The sequence below is a fragment of the Sciurus carolinensis genome, chromosome X (assembly GCF_902686445.1).
Source record: "Sciurus carolinensis chromosome X, mSciCar1.2, whole genome shotgun sequence".
In the NCBI taxonomy this organism is placed as follows: Eukaryota; Metazoa; Chordata; class Mammalia; order Rodentia; family Sciuridae; genus Sciurus; species Sciurus carolinensis.
The window spans coordinates 109,482,999-109,503,970 of record NC_062232.1 but is presented as its reverse complement, the minus strand read 5'-3'; the positions used below and the strand labels follow the sequence as shown (position 1 = coordinate 109,503,970).

General features: G+C 36.2%; 1 protein-coding gene across 1 annotated transcript in view; it reads left to right on the top strand.

The window, feature by feature from the left end:
- LOC124971651 (fibrous sheath-interacting protein 2-like) overlaps positions 1-18,821 on the top strand; it is a 38,863-nt gene extending 20,042 nt beyond the window's left edge. The window contains exons 9-12 of the mRNA XM_047535315.1: positions 14,591-14,694; positions 16,713-16,758; positions 18,440-18,531; positions 18,771-18,821. Coding sequence (XP_047391271.1) covers positions 14,591-14,694; positions 16,713-16,758; positions 18,440-18,531; positions 18,771-18,821 — 293 coding nt within the window. The remainder of the gene's footprint in view (positions 1-14,590; positions 14,695-16,712; positions 16,759-18,439; positions 18,532-18,770) is intronic.
- The last annotated feature ends 2,151 nt before the right edge of the window (positions 18,822-20,972 follow it).

The window sequence follows — 20,972 nt, the reverse complement described above, 5'->3', positions numbered from 1 at the left end:
ATCGTGGAACCAGTAGGGGGCTAGGGGCAGTTTTCTTCGGATGAGCTGCTTTATCAGATTCCTCCAAGACATCAGGCTACTGAAGGCTGGGAGGTGATACACTGGAAATCTACCGGGACACTATAAGCCAATAGCGGAAAACTGCAATATCTCAGGGTCCCACTGACAACTGACCAATATGAGAAAACAAGGGAAGAAAATGTCCCAAACAAACCTAGATACTACATCAATAAAACCCAATGACAGCACAGCAGAAGAAATGTCAGAAAGGGAGTTCAGAATGTACGTAATTAAAACGATTAGGGAAGCTAATGAAGAGATGAAAGAGCAAATGCAGGCATTGAAGGAGGAGATGAAAGAGCAAATGCAGGCATTAAATGATCGCACCAATCAACAGTTAAAAGAGCAAATACGGGAAGCAAGAGATCATTTCAATAAAGAGTTAGAGATACTGAAAAAAAACCAAACTGAAATCCTTGAAATGAAGGAAACAATAAACCAAGTTAAAAACTCCATAGAAAGCATAACCAATAGGATAGAACACCTGGAAGACAGAACCTCAGACATTGAAGACAAATTATTTAATCTTGAAAGCAAAGTTGGCCAAACAGAAAAGATGGTAAGAAATCATGAACAGAATCTACAAGAATTATGGGATATCATGAAAAGGCCAAATTTAAGAATTATTGGGATTGAGGAAGGCTTAGAGAAACAAACCAAAGGAATGAACAATCTATTCAATGAAATAATAACAGAAAATTTCCCAAATCTGAAGAATGAAATGGAAAACCAAGTACAAGAGGCTTATAGAACTCCAAACATACAAAATTACAACAGACCCACACCAAGGCACATTATTATGAAAATACCTAACATACAAAATAAAGACAGAATCTTAAAGGCCACGAGAGAAAAGAATCAAATTACATTCAGAGGGAAACCAATAAGAATATCAGCAGATTTTTCAATCCAGACCCTAAAAGCCAGAAGGGCCTGAAACAACATTTACCAAGCCCTGAAAGAAAACGGATGCCAACCAAGAATCTTATACCCAGCAAAACTTACCTTCAAATTTGACGATGAAATAAGATCCTTCCATGATAAACAAAAGCTAAAGGAATTTACAAAAGAAAGCCAGCATTACAGAACATTCTCAGCAAAATATTCCATGAGGAAGAGATGAAAAACAACAATGCAAATCAGCAACAGGAGGCGCTAGCCTAAAGGAATAGCCAAATAAAGGAGAAACCAAATCATGTCAAAAACAAATATGAGTCAATTGACTGGGAATACAAATCATATCACAATAATAACCCTGAATGTTAATGGCCTGAATTCATCAATCAAAAGACACAGACTGGCAGATTGGATTAAAAAGAAAAATCCAACAATATGCTGCCTGCAAGAGACTCATCTCATAGAAAGAGACACCCATAGACTAAAGGTGAAAGGATGGGGAAAAACATACCATGCACACGGACACAGCAAAAAAGCTGGAGTATCCATCCTCATCTCAGATAATGTGGACTTCAAACCAAAACTAGTCAGAAGGGATAAAGAAGGACATTACATGCTGCTTAAGGGAAGCATAAATCAGCAAGACTTAACAATCATAAATATCTATGCCCCAAACATTGGCTCATCCACGTACGGTCAAACAAATCCTTCTCAATTCCAGAAATCAAATAGACCACAACACAATCATACTAGGCGATTTTAACACACCTCTCTCACCACTGGATAGATCGTCCAAACAAAAATTGAATAAAGAAACTATAGATCTCAACAACACAATCAGCAATTTAGACTTAACAGACATATATAGAATATACCATCCAACAAAGAACGAATACACTTTCTTCTCAGCAGCACATGGATCCTTCTCTAAAATAGACCATATTTTATGCCACAAAGCTACTGTTAGCAAATACAAGAAGATAGAGATACTACCTTGTACTCTATCAGATCATAATGGATTGAAATTAGAAATAAATGACAGAATAAAAAACAGAAACGTCTCCAATACTTGGAGACTAAATAATACACTATTATATGATGAATGGATAACAGAAGACATCAGGAGGGAAATAAAAAAATTCTTAGAAGTAAACGAGAACAAAGACACATCATATCAAAATCTCTGGGACACTATGAAAGCAGTACTTAGAGGAAGATTTATTTCATGGGGTGCATTCAAAAAAAAGAAGTAGAAATCAACAAATAAACAACTTAACACTACAGCTCAAAGCACTAGAAAAAGAAGAGCAGACCAATACCAAAAGTAGTAGAAGACAGGAAATAGTTAAAATCAGAGCCGAAATCAACGAAATCGAAACAAAAGAAACAATTGGAAAAATTAACAAAATAAATAGTTGGTTCTTTGAAAAAATAAATAAAATTGATAAACCCTTAGCCACACTAACAAAGAGAAAGAGAGAGAAAACTCAAATTACTAAAATTCGGAATGAACAAGGAAACATCACAACAGACAGGAGTGAAATACAAAACATAATCGAAGCTATTTTGAAAATCTATACTCCAACAAAACAGAAAACCTCGAAGACATCAACAAATTTCTAGAGACATATGAACTACCTAAACTGAACAAGGAGGACATACACAAGTTAAATAAACAAATTTCAAGCAATGAAATAGAAGAGGTCATCAAAAGCCTACCAACAAAGAAAAGTCCAGGACCAGATGGGTTCTCAGCCGAGTTCTACAAAACCTTTAAAGAAGAGCTCATTCCAATACTCCTCAAACTATTCCATGAAATAGAAGAGGAGCGAACCCTCCTAAACTCGTTCTATGAAGCCAATATCACCCTGATACCTAAACCAGACAGAGACACATCGAGGAAAGAAAATTTCAGACCAATTTCCTTAATGAACATCGACGCAAAAATTCTCAACAAAATTTTAGCAAATCGCATACAAATATATATTAAAAAGATAGTGCACCACGATCAAGTGGGTTTTATCCCAGGGATGCAAGGTTGGTTCAACATTCAGAAATCAATAAATGTCATTCACCATATCAACAGACTTAAAGTTAAGAATCACATGATTATTTCAATAGATGCAGAAAAAGCATTCGATAAAATACAGCATCCCTTCATGCTCAAAACACTAGAAAAAATTGGGGTAGTGGGAACATTCCTAAACATTATAAAGGCAATCTACGCTAAGCCCATGGCTAATATCATTCTAAATGGTGAAAAACTGAAAGCGTTCCCCCTAAAAACTGGAACAAGGCAGGGATGCCCTCTTTCACCACTTCTATTCAACATCGTCCTTGAGACTCTAGCCAGAGCAATCAGACAAACCAAAGAAATTAAAGGGATACGAATAGGAAAAGAAGAACTGAAACTATCCCTGTTCGCTGATGACATGATTATATATTCAGAGGAACCTGGAAATTCCACCAGAAAACTTTTAGAACTCATAAGTGAATTCAGTAAAGTAGCAGGTTACAAGATCAATGCTCATAAATCCAATGCATTTTTATACATAAGTGATGAAGCTTCAGAAAGAGAAATTAGGAAAACTACCCCATTCACAATAGCATCGAAAAAAATAAAATACTTGGGAATCAATCTCACAAAAGAGGTGAAAGACCTCTACAATGAGAACTACAGAACACTAAAGAAAGAAATTCAAGAAAACCTTAGAAGATGGAAAGATCTCCCATGTTCCTGGATAGGCAGAATTAATATCATCAAAATGGCTATACTACCTAAAGTGCTATACAGATTCAATGCAATTCCAATTAAAATCCCAATGATGTACCTTGCAGAAATAGAGCAAGCAATTATGAAATTCATCTGGAAGAATAAAAAACCCAGAATAGCTAAAGCAATCCTCAGTAGCAAGAGCGAAGCAGGGGGTATTGCAATACCAGATCTTCAACTCTACTACAAAGCAATAGTAACAAAAACGGCATGGTATTGGTACCAAAATAGACAGGTAGATCAATGGTACAGAATAGAGGACATGGACACAAACCCAAATAAATACAATTTTCTCATACTAGACAAAGGTTCCAACAATATGCAATGGAGAAAAGATAGCCTCTTCAACAAATGGTGCTGGGAAAACTGGAAAACCATATGCAACAGAATGAAATTAAACCCCTATCTCTCACCCTACACAAAACTCAACTCAAAATGGATCAAGGACCTTGGAATCAGACCAGAGACCCTGCATCTTATAGAAGAAAAAGTAGGTACAAATCTTCAACTTGTTGGCTTAGGATCAGACTTCCTTAACAGGACTCCCATAGCACAAGAAATAAAAGCAAGAATCAACAACTGGGATAGATTCAAACTAAAAAGCTTTCTCTCATCAAAGGAAACTATCAGAAATGTGAAGAGAGAGCCTACAGAGTGGGAGAATATCTTTGCCAACCATACCTCAGATAGAGCGCTAATTTCCACAATCTATAAAGAACTCAAAAAACTCTACACGAAGAATACAAATAATCCAATCAACAAATGGGCTAAGGAAATGAACAGACACTTCACAGAAGAAGATGTACAAGTAATCAACAGATATATGAAAAAATGTTCAACATCCCTAGTAATAAGGGAAATGCAAATCAAAACTACCCTAAGATTTCATCTCACCCCAATTAGAATGGCGATTATCAAGAATACAAGCAACAATAGGTGTTGGCGAGGATGTGGTGAAAAAGGAACACTCATACATTGCTGGTGGGGTTGCAAATTAGTGCAGCCACTCTGGAAAGCAGTGTGGAGATTCCTCAGAAAGCTTGGAATGGAAACACCATTTGACCCAGCTATCCCACTCCTTGGTCTATACCCAAAGGACTTAAAATCAGCATACTACAGAGATACAGCCACATCAATGTTCATTGCTGCTCAATTCACCATAGCCAGATTGTGGAACCAACCTAGATGCCCTTCAGTTGATGAATGGATAAAGAAACTGTGGCATATTTATACAATGGAATATTACTCCGCAATGAAGAATGATAAAATTATGGCATTTGTAGGCAAATGGTCGAAATTGGAGAATATCATGCTAAGTGAGATAAGCCAATCTCAAAAAACTAAAGGACGAATGATTTCGCTGATAAGCGGATGAGGACATATAATGGGGGTGGGAGGGGTTAGCATTAGGTTTAGGGTTAGGTTTAGAGTTAGGCTAAGGAGAGCGGTAAGAATGAAGGAAAGAAGGACTGTATAGAGGGAAAAGGGTGGGAGGGGTGGGGGGGAGGGGAAAAATAAAATAAACATCATTACCCTATGTAAACGTAAAAAAATAAATTAAAAAAAAAGAAAAAAAAATGGATGGATAGGTGCATACATAGGGAATGGGATAAATAGAAAGACAGATTGATCTTTAAAAGGTATAAGTCAATATAAAGACTTATGCAATAAATGCAAAGAGTTAAAACAGATAGAGATGAAATGAAAAGGCATAGTTTTAAAAAGAGCCAGCACAAAAAAAAAGCAATGGGAGAAAGGAAGAAAACAAATAAAGAAGATAGGAAGGGCCATGGAAAGAGGAAAGGCAGAGGGAGGAAGAATGGAAGGAAGGAATGCAGGCACATTTAGAGAGAACAAAATGGAGAAAAGATATAGGAAAAGTAATAAGGGAAAGAAGAAAGGAAGTGGTGGAGAGAAAGAAGTTTAAAATGATGAGTCTGAAGGAAAGTAAAATTTTAAAGGAAGAGAGAATGTGAGAGGGAGACAAAGAAAGAGTTTTGGACAGGTAAGACTAGTAAGAAAAGTAAAATTGTGCACAGCAGGGAAAGACAGAAATCCACAAGGAAAAATCAGTCAGAATATTACAAAACATAGCTGAATGATGACAACCACATAGGAAGGGAAGTAGGAATAAATAGAAAGAGAAAACAAGAAAAGAAAATTGATTTTCAAGAGAACACAATAAAAAGTATATAAAAGATAGTTGAAAAGAGAAAAGGAAATGAAAAACAGTTCTAAAGAGGGCCAGTAAACAGAGAGCAAAGAGGGACTATAGTATAGGAAGAAAGGAGGGAAGAAGACAGTTGAGCAGGTGGACAGTCAGGCACTCAGATAGAAACAAAGGAGAAATAGAAATAAGGGCAGTAAGAAAAAGAAAAAAGGAATGAATGAAAGAATTAAGGCAGAAAGGATTAATAAATGAAAGAAATAGGTAAGATTTTTTTAAAAGGACTAGTTATTAAAAAGTAAAATAAAAAATATGAGAATGAAGGTTAATAAAAAGAATAAGGAAGAAAAAGGGAAGGAGGAAGGAAGAGATTCAAAGAAAAAGGAAAAAAGAGGAAAGGGAAATAGAAAAAGAAGGAAAGGAGGAGCATAAACAAGCAGGAAGGAAGAAGTAAGAATAAAGTATAAAAGAAGATATGAAAAAGAGAAGAAGATATTGAGAGTTTTTAAAATTTATTTTATTGTAAACAAATGGGGCACAACTTGTTTCTCTGGTTGTACATGAAGTAGAGGCGTAGCATTTGCGTAATCATACATTTACCTAGGGTTATGGTGTTTGATTCATTCTGTTTTTTTTTCCTTCCCCCCCACCCCTCCCACCCCTCTTTTCCCTCTTGCTCCATTCCTCCTCCTTCCTCCTTCCTCCATTCTTGCTATTGAGAGATTTTTAAAGGGGAAAGAGAAATTGAAAGACCAAAAAAGAGAAAACTTTAAAATTAGATGCCTCTAAGAAGACCTTACACAAAAGAGAAAGAGAAAAGTTTTTAAAGGAAGGGCCAATAATAAACTAGAAAGAAAGATTATTTTTTAAAGAAAGATTTTTTTAAAAAGGAGTAATTCAGAAAGATTAAAAGTAATAGTGTTAGTAGAGGAAAAGGAATAGGGGAGGGAGGAGGTAAGGGAAAGGGGAAGTGCAAGAGACAGAATTAGAGCAAAATATATCCCATGCTTTTATAAGTATGTCAAAATGGATTCTGCTGTCATGTATAGCTATAATAAATTAATTTAAAAATTTTAAAATGATACCATTAGAGAAAGAGGAGAAAAGATGGAGAAAAAGAAAGATGTTTACCAAGAAGAGTCAATATGAAATACCACTGCAAAAAATAATGGAAGCAAGAGACAAAGAACAAAATAAGCTCCAAAATAAGAAGCCAATGAAAGTACAAAAGGAAAGAGTAAAAGTGAGAATGAAAAAGGAATAAAGAAAAATAATTGAGGAAGAAGGAAAGACGTTTATAAAGAATAAGTCGGTATGGAGCAAAGATAAAGAAAGGGAATGTGAGAGGGAAAGCCAACAAAATCAATTGCCATTATTCAGTGAGGGACACATTTGAAAGGTAAGAGTGAGGAAAAACAAACAAAAAATTGAAATGGAAAGATAGATGATTGATCACTGAATAAAGATATATATAACTGGTAGGTAGGTTAGCAGGTAGGTAGAGATGATAGATGATTGATGATAGATAGATGATATAGATAGATAGATAGAAAGATAGATAGATAGATAGATAGATAGGATGGGATGCAAACGAAAGAAACCAGGTACAGCTCTGCTCTACTTCCAAAAAGCTTCTTCTCAGGCTCTTCCACAAAATGCCCTTCCAAAAGGGTGTGCACATTTTTGCAATCCCGTTCTCATCACTGAGATCCTCTTACCAGTTTGCAAGAGCAGCAGTATGATTGCTACCAAAAAGTACCTAATAATTCGCCATGCGGGGCAGTGAGAGAGAGAGAGAGAGAGAGAGAGAGAGAGAGAGAGAGAGGGAAAGATAGAAAGAGGGAAAGAAAGAAAGAGGGAAAGAATGCATTAAAAACAATGAGAAAGAAAGATTGGGGAGTGAAACAGTTTTTTAAAAGGATCCAGTAGAAAAAGAGTAAAAGAAGAATGGGAGGGAGAAAAAAGAGAGAAGAAAGAAGGGAAAAAGGAGAAAAAGATATAATGAGGGGAAAATGAATGAAGACAGGAGGGAGGAAGGTCACAGGAAATAAGGAAACAAAAGAACAGTAGGAAGGAAGACAGGAAGGAATAAGGGAGTGAGGGATGAAGGAACAGGAAAGAGATGGGAAGTGAGGGAGGAATGGAAGGAGGTAGGGCAGGCAGACAGGCAGGCAGCAGGTAGTTGTGGTGTAGGGAACAGAAGAAAGAAAGTCAAGGATAGAGACAGTGAAAGAAAAGAGCAAGAAAAGATAAAATTTATAGAGGCAAGAACAAAGGAAGGAAAAAGAAGGGAAGAAGTAGAGGCAACAAGAGAAAGACCTTGAAAGAAACTAGTTTGAAGTAGAATTAAATATAGATTAATGGATGACAGCTGAGAAGACAGGAAGAATGGCAGGTATAAGAAGACAGACAAAAATATAGACGGTAGAGATGGATAGATCAGATCTTACAGGCACTAGAAAAAAGTTTTAAAGTAGAGTGGAAGGAAGGAGGATTGAAATAAAATAGTAAGAATCTTACAAATAAAAAAAGCTTATGACTCTGAAAATTATATACAATTGTGGACAATAGGGAAAGAGAGATCTACAAGGAAGAAGTCAGTAAAAATCTTAAGTAAAATAAGATAAAGAGAGGGAGAGAGGGGAAGGAGTTATTAGAGAGACAGCATCTGAACCAACTGCTTCTTTTTTAAAGAATCCCATAGAAAAGAAGAGAAAGAGAAGTGAAAAATATTTTTTAAATGTGCCAGTGAATACAGGGTGAAAGGAATAGGATATGTAGGCTAAGTCAGGGAAAAAAGAAAGAAATTAGGAAGGCAGGCAAGAAACAAAAGGAGTAAGGAAAAAGATATAAAGAAAGGAGTAAGAGAAGGAAAGACTGAAGGTAGAAAGGCGTATAAAATGAAAAACTAAGGGGAAGATGTTTTTAAAAAGGTCTAGTTGATAAGAAAATAAAGAGGGCAAAATAAGAAAATGGAAGAAAAGAAGTTTTACAAGCATGAAAGGGCCATTAAGAATAAAGTTCATTGGGATTTGACTGCAATCCCAATGTCAGGAGACTGAGGCAGGAGGATCACAAGTTCAAGGCCAACCTCGGCAACTTAGCAAGACCCTGTCTTAAAATAAAAAGTAAAAAGGACTGAAGATGTAGCCCAATGGAAAAGTGCCCCTAGGTTCAATCCTCAGTAATAAATAAATAAATAAATAAACCGTGCATAAAAAGAAGATGAAGAGAGAAAGAAAAGGAAAGACAGAAATGAAGGACAAAAGAGAAAAGTTTAAAAGAGGAAGATTGTGAGAATATTACCTAAAAACAAGAAAAATGATTTTTTAAAGGGGGCTAATAACAAATTAGAGGCAGACAGAAAAAGAGGGGAAGAAAAAGAAGTAGGATGTTGAACAAAGAATAATCAAGAATTGCCACTATAGAAAATAATGAAAGCAGAAGAGAACAAAATAAGGTCTAAAAAGGGGAACCAATAAAAAAAAATATAGCATAGAAAATATAGAAGAATAAAGGGAGAGAAAAAAGGGAGATAGAGAAGGAAGAAAGGGAGGGGAAGGGGTGTGAAAAATAAAAACATTTTATAAGGAAAGCAGAAGAGGATTTTTAAATGAGAGAATGTGTGAAAAAAGTTTTATTTTTTATTTGTTCTTTGTAGATATACATGACACTAGGCTGTATTTTGGCAAAAAAATTTTTTAAAGAACTAGTAAGAGTAGACAACATGAAAGAGAAGACAGAATGAAATTCTACAAAGGAGGAGTCAGTAATAAAAGCTCATTAATTTAGTTCAATGAAGCAATGAGGTGGGCTTTCTGACCCTGAGCTGATAAATCACTTTAGCAGTGATATTGCCCCCTCCACTCACAAATGTTAACTTTTACCTCTAGTAGAAAGAAGATTACAGGTAGGAATCTTATAGTGTGGCCACCTCAAATCCTTTTTGAAATAGAAAATATAAAAGAATTTAAGATCACAATATTACAAAGGCAACACAAGTATGAGGATGTCTTTTTCACATATGAAACTGACACATACTGCTCTAATAAGGTTGTCATCTTCCATTACGCAGAGTCCAAGTAATACCTATCTTATAACTCTAGTGAAAACCCACTTAGCACACATGCAGTTTGGAATTCTTTTCATCTGTCTAAATGGCTGTAAATCGCCTTTCCCCCAGGGTGAGGTCTCTATATCTGGTTGCTTCTGTCACACTATGAGGCACAACCAAAAAAATCATCATTGCCACTGTGGCCTGGAGGGTTTCTAGCACAGTCATCATGCTGGTCTACATCCTGTACAGATTTTAAAAACATGCTCCCATTGAGTAGGATGTAGTTTTTTATTTTTTTATTTTTACAGATTGCATTTTGATTCATTGTACACAAATAGGGTACATAATTTCATTTCTATGGTTGTACACAATGTAGATTCACACCATTCATGTAATCATACATATACATAGGGTAATAACGTCCATCTCAGTCTATTACCTTTCCTTCCCCCACTCCCTCCTGCCCCATTTTCCTCTACACCATCCAAAGTTCCTCCATTCTTCTCTCCCCGCACCCTGCCACCCCCACCCCCGGCCCTGTTATATATCGTCATCCACTTATCAGAGAAAACATTCAGACTTGGAATTTTTGGACTTGGCCTATTTCTCTTAGCATGATATTTTCCAACTTCATAGGATGTAGTTTTCTCCTCCCAGAACAGAATTATGTCTAGTTTGAGCTAAAGTATAGCCTTAAGTACACATGATATTATAAATGTCATTGTCTGTCTTCCCCATTGCATCTCTATATTTGAGATGTCAACCTTGGCACTGTTCACATTTGGGGTCTTAATCCCTTGTTTGTGGGGGGCATCCTGTGCATCATACAATGTTTAGTGGCATCCCTGGCCTCTACCCATACCAGGAACAACCTTGCTCTCTTTGTGACAATCATAAATGACTCCAGAAATTTCCCAATGTCCTCTGGAAGACAAAATTTCTTCCCACTGAGAACTGCTGCCTGTCCTCTCCAATTCCTCCCACGACCCCATACATAGATTTGACACATGGTTATCCTCTTATTGGGCATAAAATGATAAATGAATCAATATGAAGTAATTTTGTTATTCACACCATTGAAAATAAGTGTCTCATTTTTTAAAGCTTCCGCTCCAAAGATGAAGAGAATGAGTTATGCTGCCAATGACCAGAAAATATCCCAAGGACCTCAGGAACAAAAACGTAATTTAAAAGTTATTGTTAGAAATTGGTAATTTGTGGAAATACTGGGTTTAGCAATGACCTCTCTTGTTAATTATGCACATAAATGGACTTCGAGTAATGCTTACCAACAGTGCTACAGTGTCCATTGCCATCTGGATTAAGTTTGCTAGTTAGTGTCATTCTCTCCACACTCCCAAGAGTAGGGTAGCCCACATCGTGTAGCTGAAAACTCTCCAAGCACAGTTCAGAACGCTGACTTTCCCATGGCCCCTGCTCATGATCTCAATAAGATCCTGAGGCACTTCAGCCTGTGATAGTGTACTAGGTGCTGTTACCACTCCATGCTCAGCAGTTCTGCATCCTAGGGAGATTTGTACCTAGATCTCATTTGTTCCAGCTGGAGAAACATCCTTACACATTGCTGAATGGAGGTGCTACTGATGTTTCTGAAGGTTTTGGCCCTAGGGTCCTGGTGAGACCTCTGCTAACGCTCTTTCTCAAAATCCTGTCTTTCCTTTGATTTTGGCCTTTTAAACCTGTGATAACTTATGTCACTTCATAGCAGAAATATTTTATTCTGTCACATATTTTCCTGAAGCAGTATGGTGTTGCCCACTCTTGTTCCCCTGTTCATTTTGTAATAGTCCAACTGAGTAGCAGCTATTTTTGGCATTTTGACATTTCAGCCTACTTCTCAAGGAGGCATCTTCAACACACAGAGAACCAGCACTATTTACTTCATATAAGCGTCTTCCTTCCTTTTGTTTTCTGACTCAGTTATTGATTTCTCGAGAATATTCCTCTACATTCTACCGTTGTGGGTCCCCCAAATTGCTCAGACTTTCAGGGAGCCTTTCCATCTCTCTACTTCTTCCCCAAAGATGGTGCCCAGATGTCTAGGATGAGAAATACGGCTTATGCTTTTCCTCCTCTAAGTGTCAGTAGCATGGGCCTCACCAAGAACTTATTGTAAATGCAGATTCCCAGTCCCCACCCTAGACCTACCAAGTTAAGATCTACATTTTAAAAACATCCTCAGGTGCTTCATATTCACATTAATTTTGGGGAAACACTAGGTTTTATGACCTCATAGAGATAAACAGAGTCATGGTGCTTGGATGAAATGTACTCCGCCTCCTCTGATCTCTAGAGAGATATTCCTATCCCCACTCTGAAAGTGCTTGGTCTATTGGCATTCAAAGTTGAAATCTGCCACCAGTTCATGACTAATATTCTAGTCTCTCTGAACTTAGGAGGGTCCTCTGACTTTCCTATTGCCCCCATTCTGTCTGACTGCCCCATAATACTTGGGGTAGAGTTTTCTCACCTCTCTCACAGTGTCTCCCTGCTCACAACCTCCCCAGCTAGAATCTCAACCCTTTCTGGACCATGTCTATACCACACAGGAGCCAAGAATAGCTTAAGAAAGGAACACTTCAGAGAGAAACTTGCTGTACCTGACCACAAAAAACCAAGTAAGAAAAAGGAAACAAGGATGGGGGTAACCTAACAGATATCTTTTTAGAGTCCTTAAATGAAGAATGGATCAGTTTTGCTCTCCAAGTTAACTTCACTTATCTAAGATAACCAAAGGCCAACATGAGCCATGTAGGAAGCCATTCTTTTTTCTTTGCTCTTCAACCTCTCTGTCCAACCACCCCTCCATTTGCAGACCACATTTTTGCTGCTAAGAAAAGTTACATTTCTTTGGTAATTTTCCCTAAGTTATATCCCGCTTCTTTCTAACCCCAGATAACTCTTAATGGTGAGCAAGGGTATCTCCAGTGCACTACATGTGTTAACCAGCTTTCCATAGCCGTGACAAAATACCTGAGATAAACAAATTAAAAGAATGGAAGATTTATTGTGGCTGAACATTTCGAGGTTGCAGTCCATGGTCACTTGGCCCCAGCACTTTGGTGAGGCAGTACATAATAGTAGGAATTCATGGTGAAGGAAATTACTTATCTCATAGCTGCTGAGAAGCAAAAAAAGAGAAAAGAATGATCCAGGGTCCCAATATGTCCTCATGGGCATGTCCCCAATGACCTAACTTCCTCCAGCCAGGCCCCAATTCCTGAAGTTTCCACCACACAATAATGCCATCAACTGAGGACCAAGTTTTCAGTAAATGAGTTTTTGGGGGAATATTTAAGATCCAAACCACAACACTACAGGAGAATTTTCTGAACTAAGTTTTCCAGTCTATTGCTATACAAGAAGGAAGATAAAATTTATGAAAATTCTAGAGATACTTACATGGCTCCCAAGGCATACTGTCCTGTGTCATCCTATTTTTAGATGACAGGGGTTGAAGGTACCTTGATATTTATCATGGTATTTTTCATGTTACAAATTCAATCCTCCACCCATCTCCAACCCAAAACAACAGATGTCTACAGAAGACTAGAGCAAAATGTACTTAATGAGTCAAAAATGAGAAAATAATGATATAAATTTTCTGAAACAGTAGTCCTGTTGCACAATGTATGTTTACATCTTTCAAGACCCAAAATGCAAGCATAGAATGACATGGGTCCTGTATGTTGAAGGCATGTTCATTGTAAAAAGATGTAAAATATAAAATATAGACAATATATATCATATGACAACCTAATAAAAATGGGCAAAAGGCATGAACAGACATTTTGCTAAAGAAGACATAAGATAGGAAATAAGCACATGAAAATCTGTTCAACATTGTAAGTTATTACGGAAATGTAAATTAACTCAGGAAGATATCACTATATACCTAGTAAAATGACTAGAATTTAAATAACTGATCATATCAAGTATTTTCAAGACCTAGAACAACTAGAACTGTCTTACACTATTGGTGGGAATGCAAAATGGCAAAACCACTGTGGAAAACAGCTTGACAACTTAACTTAAACTTGTATCTACCCTGTGGTTCAGCCATTTCAAAAGGTATGTACCCAAAACAAGCAAAAATATATGTCCACATAGACTTGTATGCCACTCTTGATAATAGCACTACTTACAATAGCCCCAAGCCGGAAACAATCTAAATTCCCTTCAATAGGTAAATGGATAAACTGTGTACATACATAATGTAGAATACTATTCAATAATAAAAAGGAATAAACTACTCATGTAGGCATCAATGTTGATGAATCTTTAAAAATACGCTAAATGAAAGAAATCAGGCAAAAAAGAGTGGATCCTATTTTATTCCATTTATGTAAAATTCTTAGAAATGGAAATCAACATAGAAGAACAGAATGATTAGCGGTTACCTGGGGTACAGAAGTAGAAAGATGTATGAATAATAAAGAAGCATTTTAAAACTTGGGGGATGATGGAAATGCTTGTTATTTTGACTGTGGTAATGATTTCATGGTCTTAAACATATATTAAAACTGAACAAATTTTAAATATGTGCAGATTATTTTAGTTATAATTCAATAAAATCATTTACAAATTATGTATTTCCCCTTTCATTTACTTTTAGAATCAGTTCGCCATTTTACAAACAATAACAAGGTTTCTGTTAAAAAATCAACAACCTTATTGAGTCCTGAGGAAGCTGTACAGGCTAACACAACAGAACAAAAGGTAAAAAGTTATATGATTCACACGTTTTGTATTTATCATCAATTTTTCTCATATTTTTATTTTGATGAATAGCCCCTGGCTTGATACTTTCTGGTTTAAAGATCACAGGGTCTTAACCCTCTTCCTGGCAAAGGTGCTAAGTCCGTTTCATGTTACATGCACCATGCAAGCTTAACAGAAATGAACTTAAACACTTGATGGTTATGATGATGACGATGATAGTTAACATTTATTGAGAACCTACTGTGGGCAAGGTCCTGTGCTAAACTTGAATGAAAAGGGTGACATAGCACACAAAGATGGAAAGGACACAGTTACCACCTAAGAATAAGGTACACATAAACAAAAGTCCTAATTAATAAGAGGTGAATTTTATACAAAATATTCTGGGAGCACTTACAGAGTAGTCCTGCCTAAAAAGGTCTAAAAAGGCATTATTAAAGGAAATGTTAATCAAATTAAGTCTTGAAATGTCAGTCCTGAACTTTTCAGATGAATACATGTGAGGATATAATGAGGCAATATCACAGACAGAAATGAAAGTACAAGGGAAAACATGGAGGTGTTATCCATCATAGCCAGGGGAGTGCAGGAGATGAGACTGAAAAGGTAAATTGAAGTCAGAGCCTTCTTTATATACCTTCCTGAAATACATGTTTATCCCCTCAGTAATAGGGAGCCATTAAAGTTTTTTCTTTTATTGGGGATGCAAAAAAAGAATGATTTTCTGGGTGTGGTGGTGCACACCTATAATCTCAGGGACTCAGGAGACTGACACAGGAGGATCACAAGTTCAAGATCTGCCTTAACAATTTAGCTAGGTCCTTAGCAACTTAGTGAGATCCCGTCTCAAAATAAAAAATAAAAAGGACTGGGGTTGCAGCTTATTGGTAAAGCACCACTGGGTTCAATCTCCAGTACCTCCCAAAAAAGAATGGTTTGGATTCTAAAAAGATAATCTAGTTTCAGTGTGTAAAATAAATGGTAGAGAGAAGAGATTAGAGAAAAGATAGTATCAAGTCTACTGCAATAGTCCAGATAAAAATATAAGTGCTTAGCCAGGTACCATGTGCACACCTGTAACCCCAGACACTCAGGAGACGGATGCAGGAGGATTGCAAGTTCAAGACCAGTCTCAGCAATTTAGCAAGACCCTAAGCAACTTAGTGAAACCCTGTCTCAAAATAAAAAGGGCTGTGGTTGTAGCTCAGTGGTAAGGTGCCCCTGGGTTCAATCCCCAGTACCCAAAAATGTAATGTAAGGGCCCAAATAAAAGCAGTGGCTATGAAGGTAAACAGGAGACCACAGATTGAAGATATTTCAGAATTAGACTGGGTCAGGAATCGGTTACTCAATAGGTGTATGGATCTAGAGTTAGGGAGATGGTGATGGTGATGATGCTATTGATTCAGTTTTTGTGTATAGGTTTACATGAATGAAATGTCTTTTTCTGTGCTTCCATAGTTCCCCTATCTCAGAACTTATTACACACACACACACACACATACACACACACACACACACACACACACACACACACACATATATATATATATAATCATATTTATCTGTTCTAGGTGATAATCTTCTTTAGGTCAGAAATTATGTATCACATTTCATTTCCATGCATTTTACTCAATAAGTATTAGATTAGATTGAATTGTCCTTCTCTGAAATACATAGAACAACTCTAAGCTATCTAGAATGGATCAATGGGTGGATTATCATGCTTTTAACCAAAATGTGGAATAGAGGAGGAGAAACAAGTTTGAAAAGATGGGGCACACAGATATAGGGTTTCATTTTGAACAATTAAGTTCTAACTAGTTAAGATAACCCAAAGTGTTACTGAGAAGAAGGTTGATAGTGTGTGTTAGCATTAAGATCAGTGCTCAGGAGAGAAATAAGGATGGGGGAGAGGGTGCTGTGCTAATTTGATTGCTTTAGACTTTTAGACAAAAGTCTCTTTTAAAAGCTTAATTACCCTAATGTTTTTTCTCAAATGTTAAATCATACAGGATGATACAGAAACAACTATAACATCATATCCTTTAAATGATGAAGGTAAGAAAATGGACAATATTCATAGCTCATTTTATTTTTTCAGTTAAATACTTAATTTTTAATATGTTTTCTCAAGTTTTGCTTTTTCCTGATTATAAAATCTGTGTTTATTTTGGTACAAGATTTAAAAATTATTCATAATAATAAATGCTATTATTTTACATTTTTTAGTAATTCCTGGGTGAATAGGTTCTTTGGGGTTGTGAAGTGTAAGGAAGTTAGGGTCTCTACTGTGGCTACCCATATTTATAGGTGAAGTAAGTTCTTGACATACAACACTCTGATTTGGTAGTTCCAGTGCAGAGAGTCCTCTACTATCATCCTTTTTCCCCAGACATATAAATGAATGCTATTTTCCATTTCCCCAGGGCTGGACTAGAGTTCAACTAAGTCTCTACCAGTTTCTACAGAATCTTCCCATGTATTCCCATGTATATTCTACACACACACACACACACACACACACACACACACCTAACAAGAACACACACACACACTCACCTACCAAGAACATTAGGCCATCAAGTAGGTGGCCAGCAAGCCCCTTGAATCTAATATGAACAAAGCCACATGTATCATCTCCCAATCATCCCAATACCTGTCTTCTGTTCCTCCCATTTTTATCCAGGCACAAAACCTGACTTATCTTTGACTCTTTATTATTACTGATATTCTACATCCCAAAGTTTCTACATTTTCATATACTCCTTAAGCTCTCTCATAAACTCCTTTTTCCTTCCTATTCATGTCATGCTGTCCTTAGTTATTGCAATAAATTGCCCCCAATCTCTTCTTTTTCCTTTTAACCTATCCTTTGGGTTACTGTGAATGTAATCTTCCTGAAAGACAGATTTGGGTATATAATTACTCAACTTGGAAGTTCTCAGTGTTTCCCAATAGCTAAGCTATGGAACTAACCTAGGTGCCCTTCAACAGATGAATGGATAAAGAAAATATGTACATATACACAATGGAATATTACTCAGCCATAAAAAGAATGACTTTATGACCTTTGCCAGTAAATGGATAGAACTGGAGACTATCATGCTAAGGGAAACAGACCAATCCCAAACACCAAAGGTCAGATGTTCTCTGTGATATGTGGATGCTAACACACAATAAGTGGGATGGGGGTGAGAATAGAAGTTCAGTGGATTAGACAAAGGGGAATGAAGGGAAGGGAAGCAGGTATAGGAATAGAAAAGACAGTACAATTAATCAGACATAAATTTCCTTTGTTCATATATGCATATACCACAGTGAAACTCCACATCATACAACCACAAGAATGGGATCCTAATTAGAATCAGTTATACTCTGTGTAAGTATAATATGTCAAATACACTCTACTGTCATATATATCTACAAATAACAAATAAAAAGAAAGTCCTCAGTGTTTCCCCCTTGTCCATTGAATAAAGTGAAAAACCATTCATTGTGGTAAAGGGAGTTAGGATCAGAGATTAAGGGAGTTCAGGTTCCTCCTTAAGGCAGTGGTGAGCTGGTGGAATTTTACAGGCTGAAGAATTCAAGAAGTCATGAAGTCATCTTATGCTTGTGTCTGCCTCGACTTACATAAATAAATACAAAACTAACTATGATAATTCTAGGCATAATGTCTACACAGCAAGGAGAACTATATCATTTTCTCATAATTAACAGTACCTCTTCTCTCCCCCAGAAGTAAAAAGTGCTGTGGTTCTTGCTCCAGTTTTTTCTGATAAAGCAACATCTATCTCCAGACAATCTATACTAGATAGTTCAAAACAAGAGGTAAGTAGTATTTCTTTTGTACCAGATGCAGACAGAACAAATAAGGTATGAAATTAATAATAAAATTGGTATAAAATTTTTATTCATTAAATGATAATTTAGAATAGCCTTATTTCCTGTAATTAACCATTCCATAGTAAGATTTTTTAAAAATTAAAATATGAACCCCAGTAACAGTCCTGGGCTACTTCAGTCTATTGACATTCATCACTATCAGTTATGTTCATGTTGCCATACAGCAAATGTTGGCAATACCAGTAACAGTTTGTCAGTTGGCAAAAGAAAATTAGTGAGCCTGAGGTTTTAAACTTGTTAGATCCAAAACTTGAATATTATATTTGCCTTAATTCATACTAGTAATCATCACAAGTAACTTAAATGTTCCCACTTAATAACCATTATGTTATAGGCTTCCTAACTGGTGGGCTACCAGACTTTAAGGTACATGTTCCCTGCAAAGGAAGCATCAAATTGAGTATGAATCACTACTCTTCAAGTGCTAATAGGTGTGCAGAGACAGTCATATTGTCTTATTCTGTCCCCTTTGTCACCAGTGCCCAGCCATCTAATGTTGGAAAGTTAACAGCAGATATTCACAATGTAGCCTCTGGTCACAGCATAGATTGTCACTTGTGGCTTCCAGTTTGTTGTCATAGAAATCAAATGCACATCACATCCTTTGCTCTATTAGCACTGTATTAAATACTTCTGCTGCTCTAAAAATTAACATGACTTAAGAGACGTACCATCATGCAGGAAATTTACTGAGGTCTTCACAAATGAATTCTACAAAACTAAGGTAGAGAGTGGCATTGTTTGCTATAATCTATGTTAAATGCATAGTAAATGACAGATACACATATATAATGCCTAAAATGTCATGTATTGACCATAATAAGTTTCACTGTATAAATGCACATTAATGAAACCCCTACTGTGTGTGGGCAGTATGCTACTATGTCAACATTTATAATCACTATGCTTGGTATATAAAGAAATAATAAGAAACTTTACTACTTTGAGATAGTTTAGCAATTGCATATAAGAAATTAAATTTTTACTAGCTTCTATCTAGAGCCAGAAAAAAAGTGTCCCTCAGTATAACATGGATGACAAAAGTATTACTACATACTTTACCAAAAAATTAATAAACAAATTTAGATCCCCAGTTTTTAAAAGAGACTTTGAAATATGTTGAACAATATAATATATATCAAATGGTCACAAATATATCATTTATTTTGAAAAATAGCATGAATTATTTTATTAAAATAGAATGTTACTATTTTCCAACTTGTTTCTCTCACCCCATTGGTGTCAGGAAATGTATTTCTGATGACTTGTGTTCAGCTCTCAGACCTGCAGAAAAAACAATGTCTACTTTGTTGGATTTATCTCCTCATATAATTACCCAAGCAAGTAGAGTTCTTAACCAAGTCAAAGAGTCACATTCTAAGTATGCAGAAAACCTGCTCTCTGGCTTCCAGCTTTCTAAATGCACTTCTTCTATGATTTAGCTTCATTCAAAAACCACACATACTCTTTTTAGCTGTTTAGTTGATTGCCTTCCATGTCGATCAGTACATTTTTTCAGTTATCTTGAGTTCTTCAAAAATAAAATATGTAATATGACCCAAAATAAGGCATGTATATTTATTCTAAATAGGCTTTTAAATAAGTTCTTAAAACATTTTCTTCAATTTCTGGATTTTTAAAAAATTTTTATTCATTGTACACAAATGGAATATAGCTATCATTTCTCTGGTTGTACATGAAGTAGAGTCATATGATATCTGTCTTCATACATGTATGTAGGGTAATGATATTTGTCTCATTCTATTATCTTTCCTTCCCCTTCCCCTCCCAACCCCTCACTTCCATCTACACAACATTCTTCCATTCTTCCCTTACCTTCCCCCACTTCTGTTATGTATTATCAACCACTTATGAGAGAAATCATTTGGCCTTTGGTTTTTTTGGGATTGGCTTATCTCACTTAGCATGATATTCTCCCACTCCATTCATTTACCTGCAAATGCCATAATTTTATCATTCTTTATGGCTGAGTAATATTCCATTGTATATATATACCACAGTTTCTTTATCCATTCATCAATTGAAGGGCATCTAGGTTGGTTCCACAATCTGACTATTGTGAATTGAGCAGCTATGAACATTGATGTGGCTGTATCTCTGTAGTATGCTGATTTTAAGTCCTTTGGGTATAGGCCAAGGAGTGGGATAGCTGGGTCAAATGGTGGTTCCATTCCAAGTTTTCTAAGGAATCTCCATACTGCTTTCCAGAGTAGCTACACCAATTTGCAATCCTACCAGCAATGTATGAGTGTACCTTTTTCCCCACATCCACACCAACACCTATTGTTGCCTGTATTCTTTTTTTAATTAAAATACTTTTTATTTTTACAGACACATTTTGATTC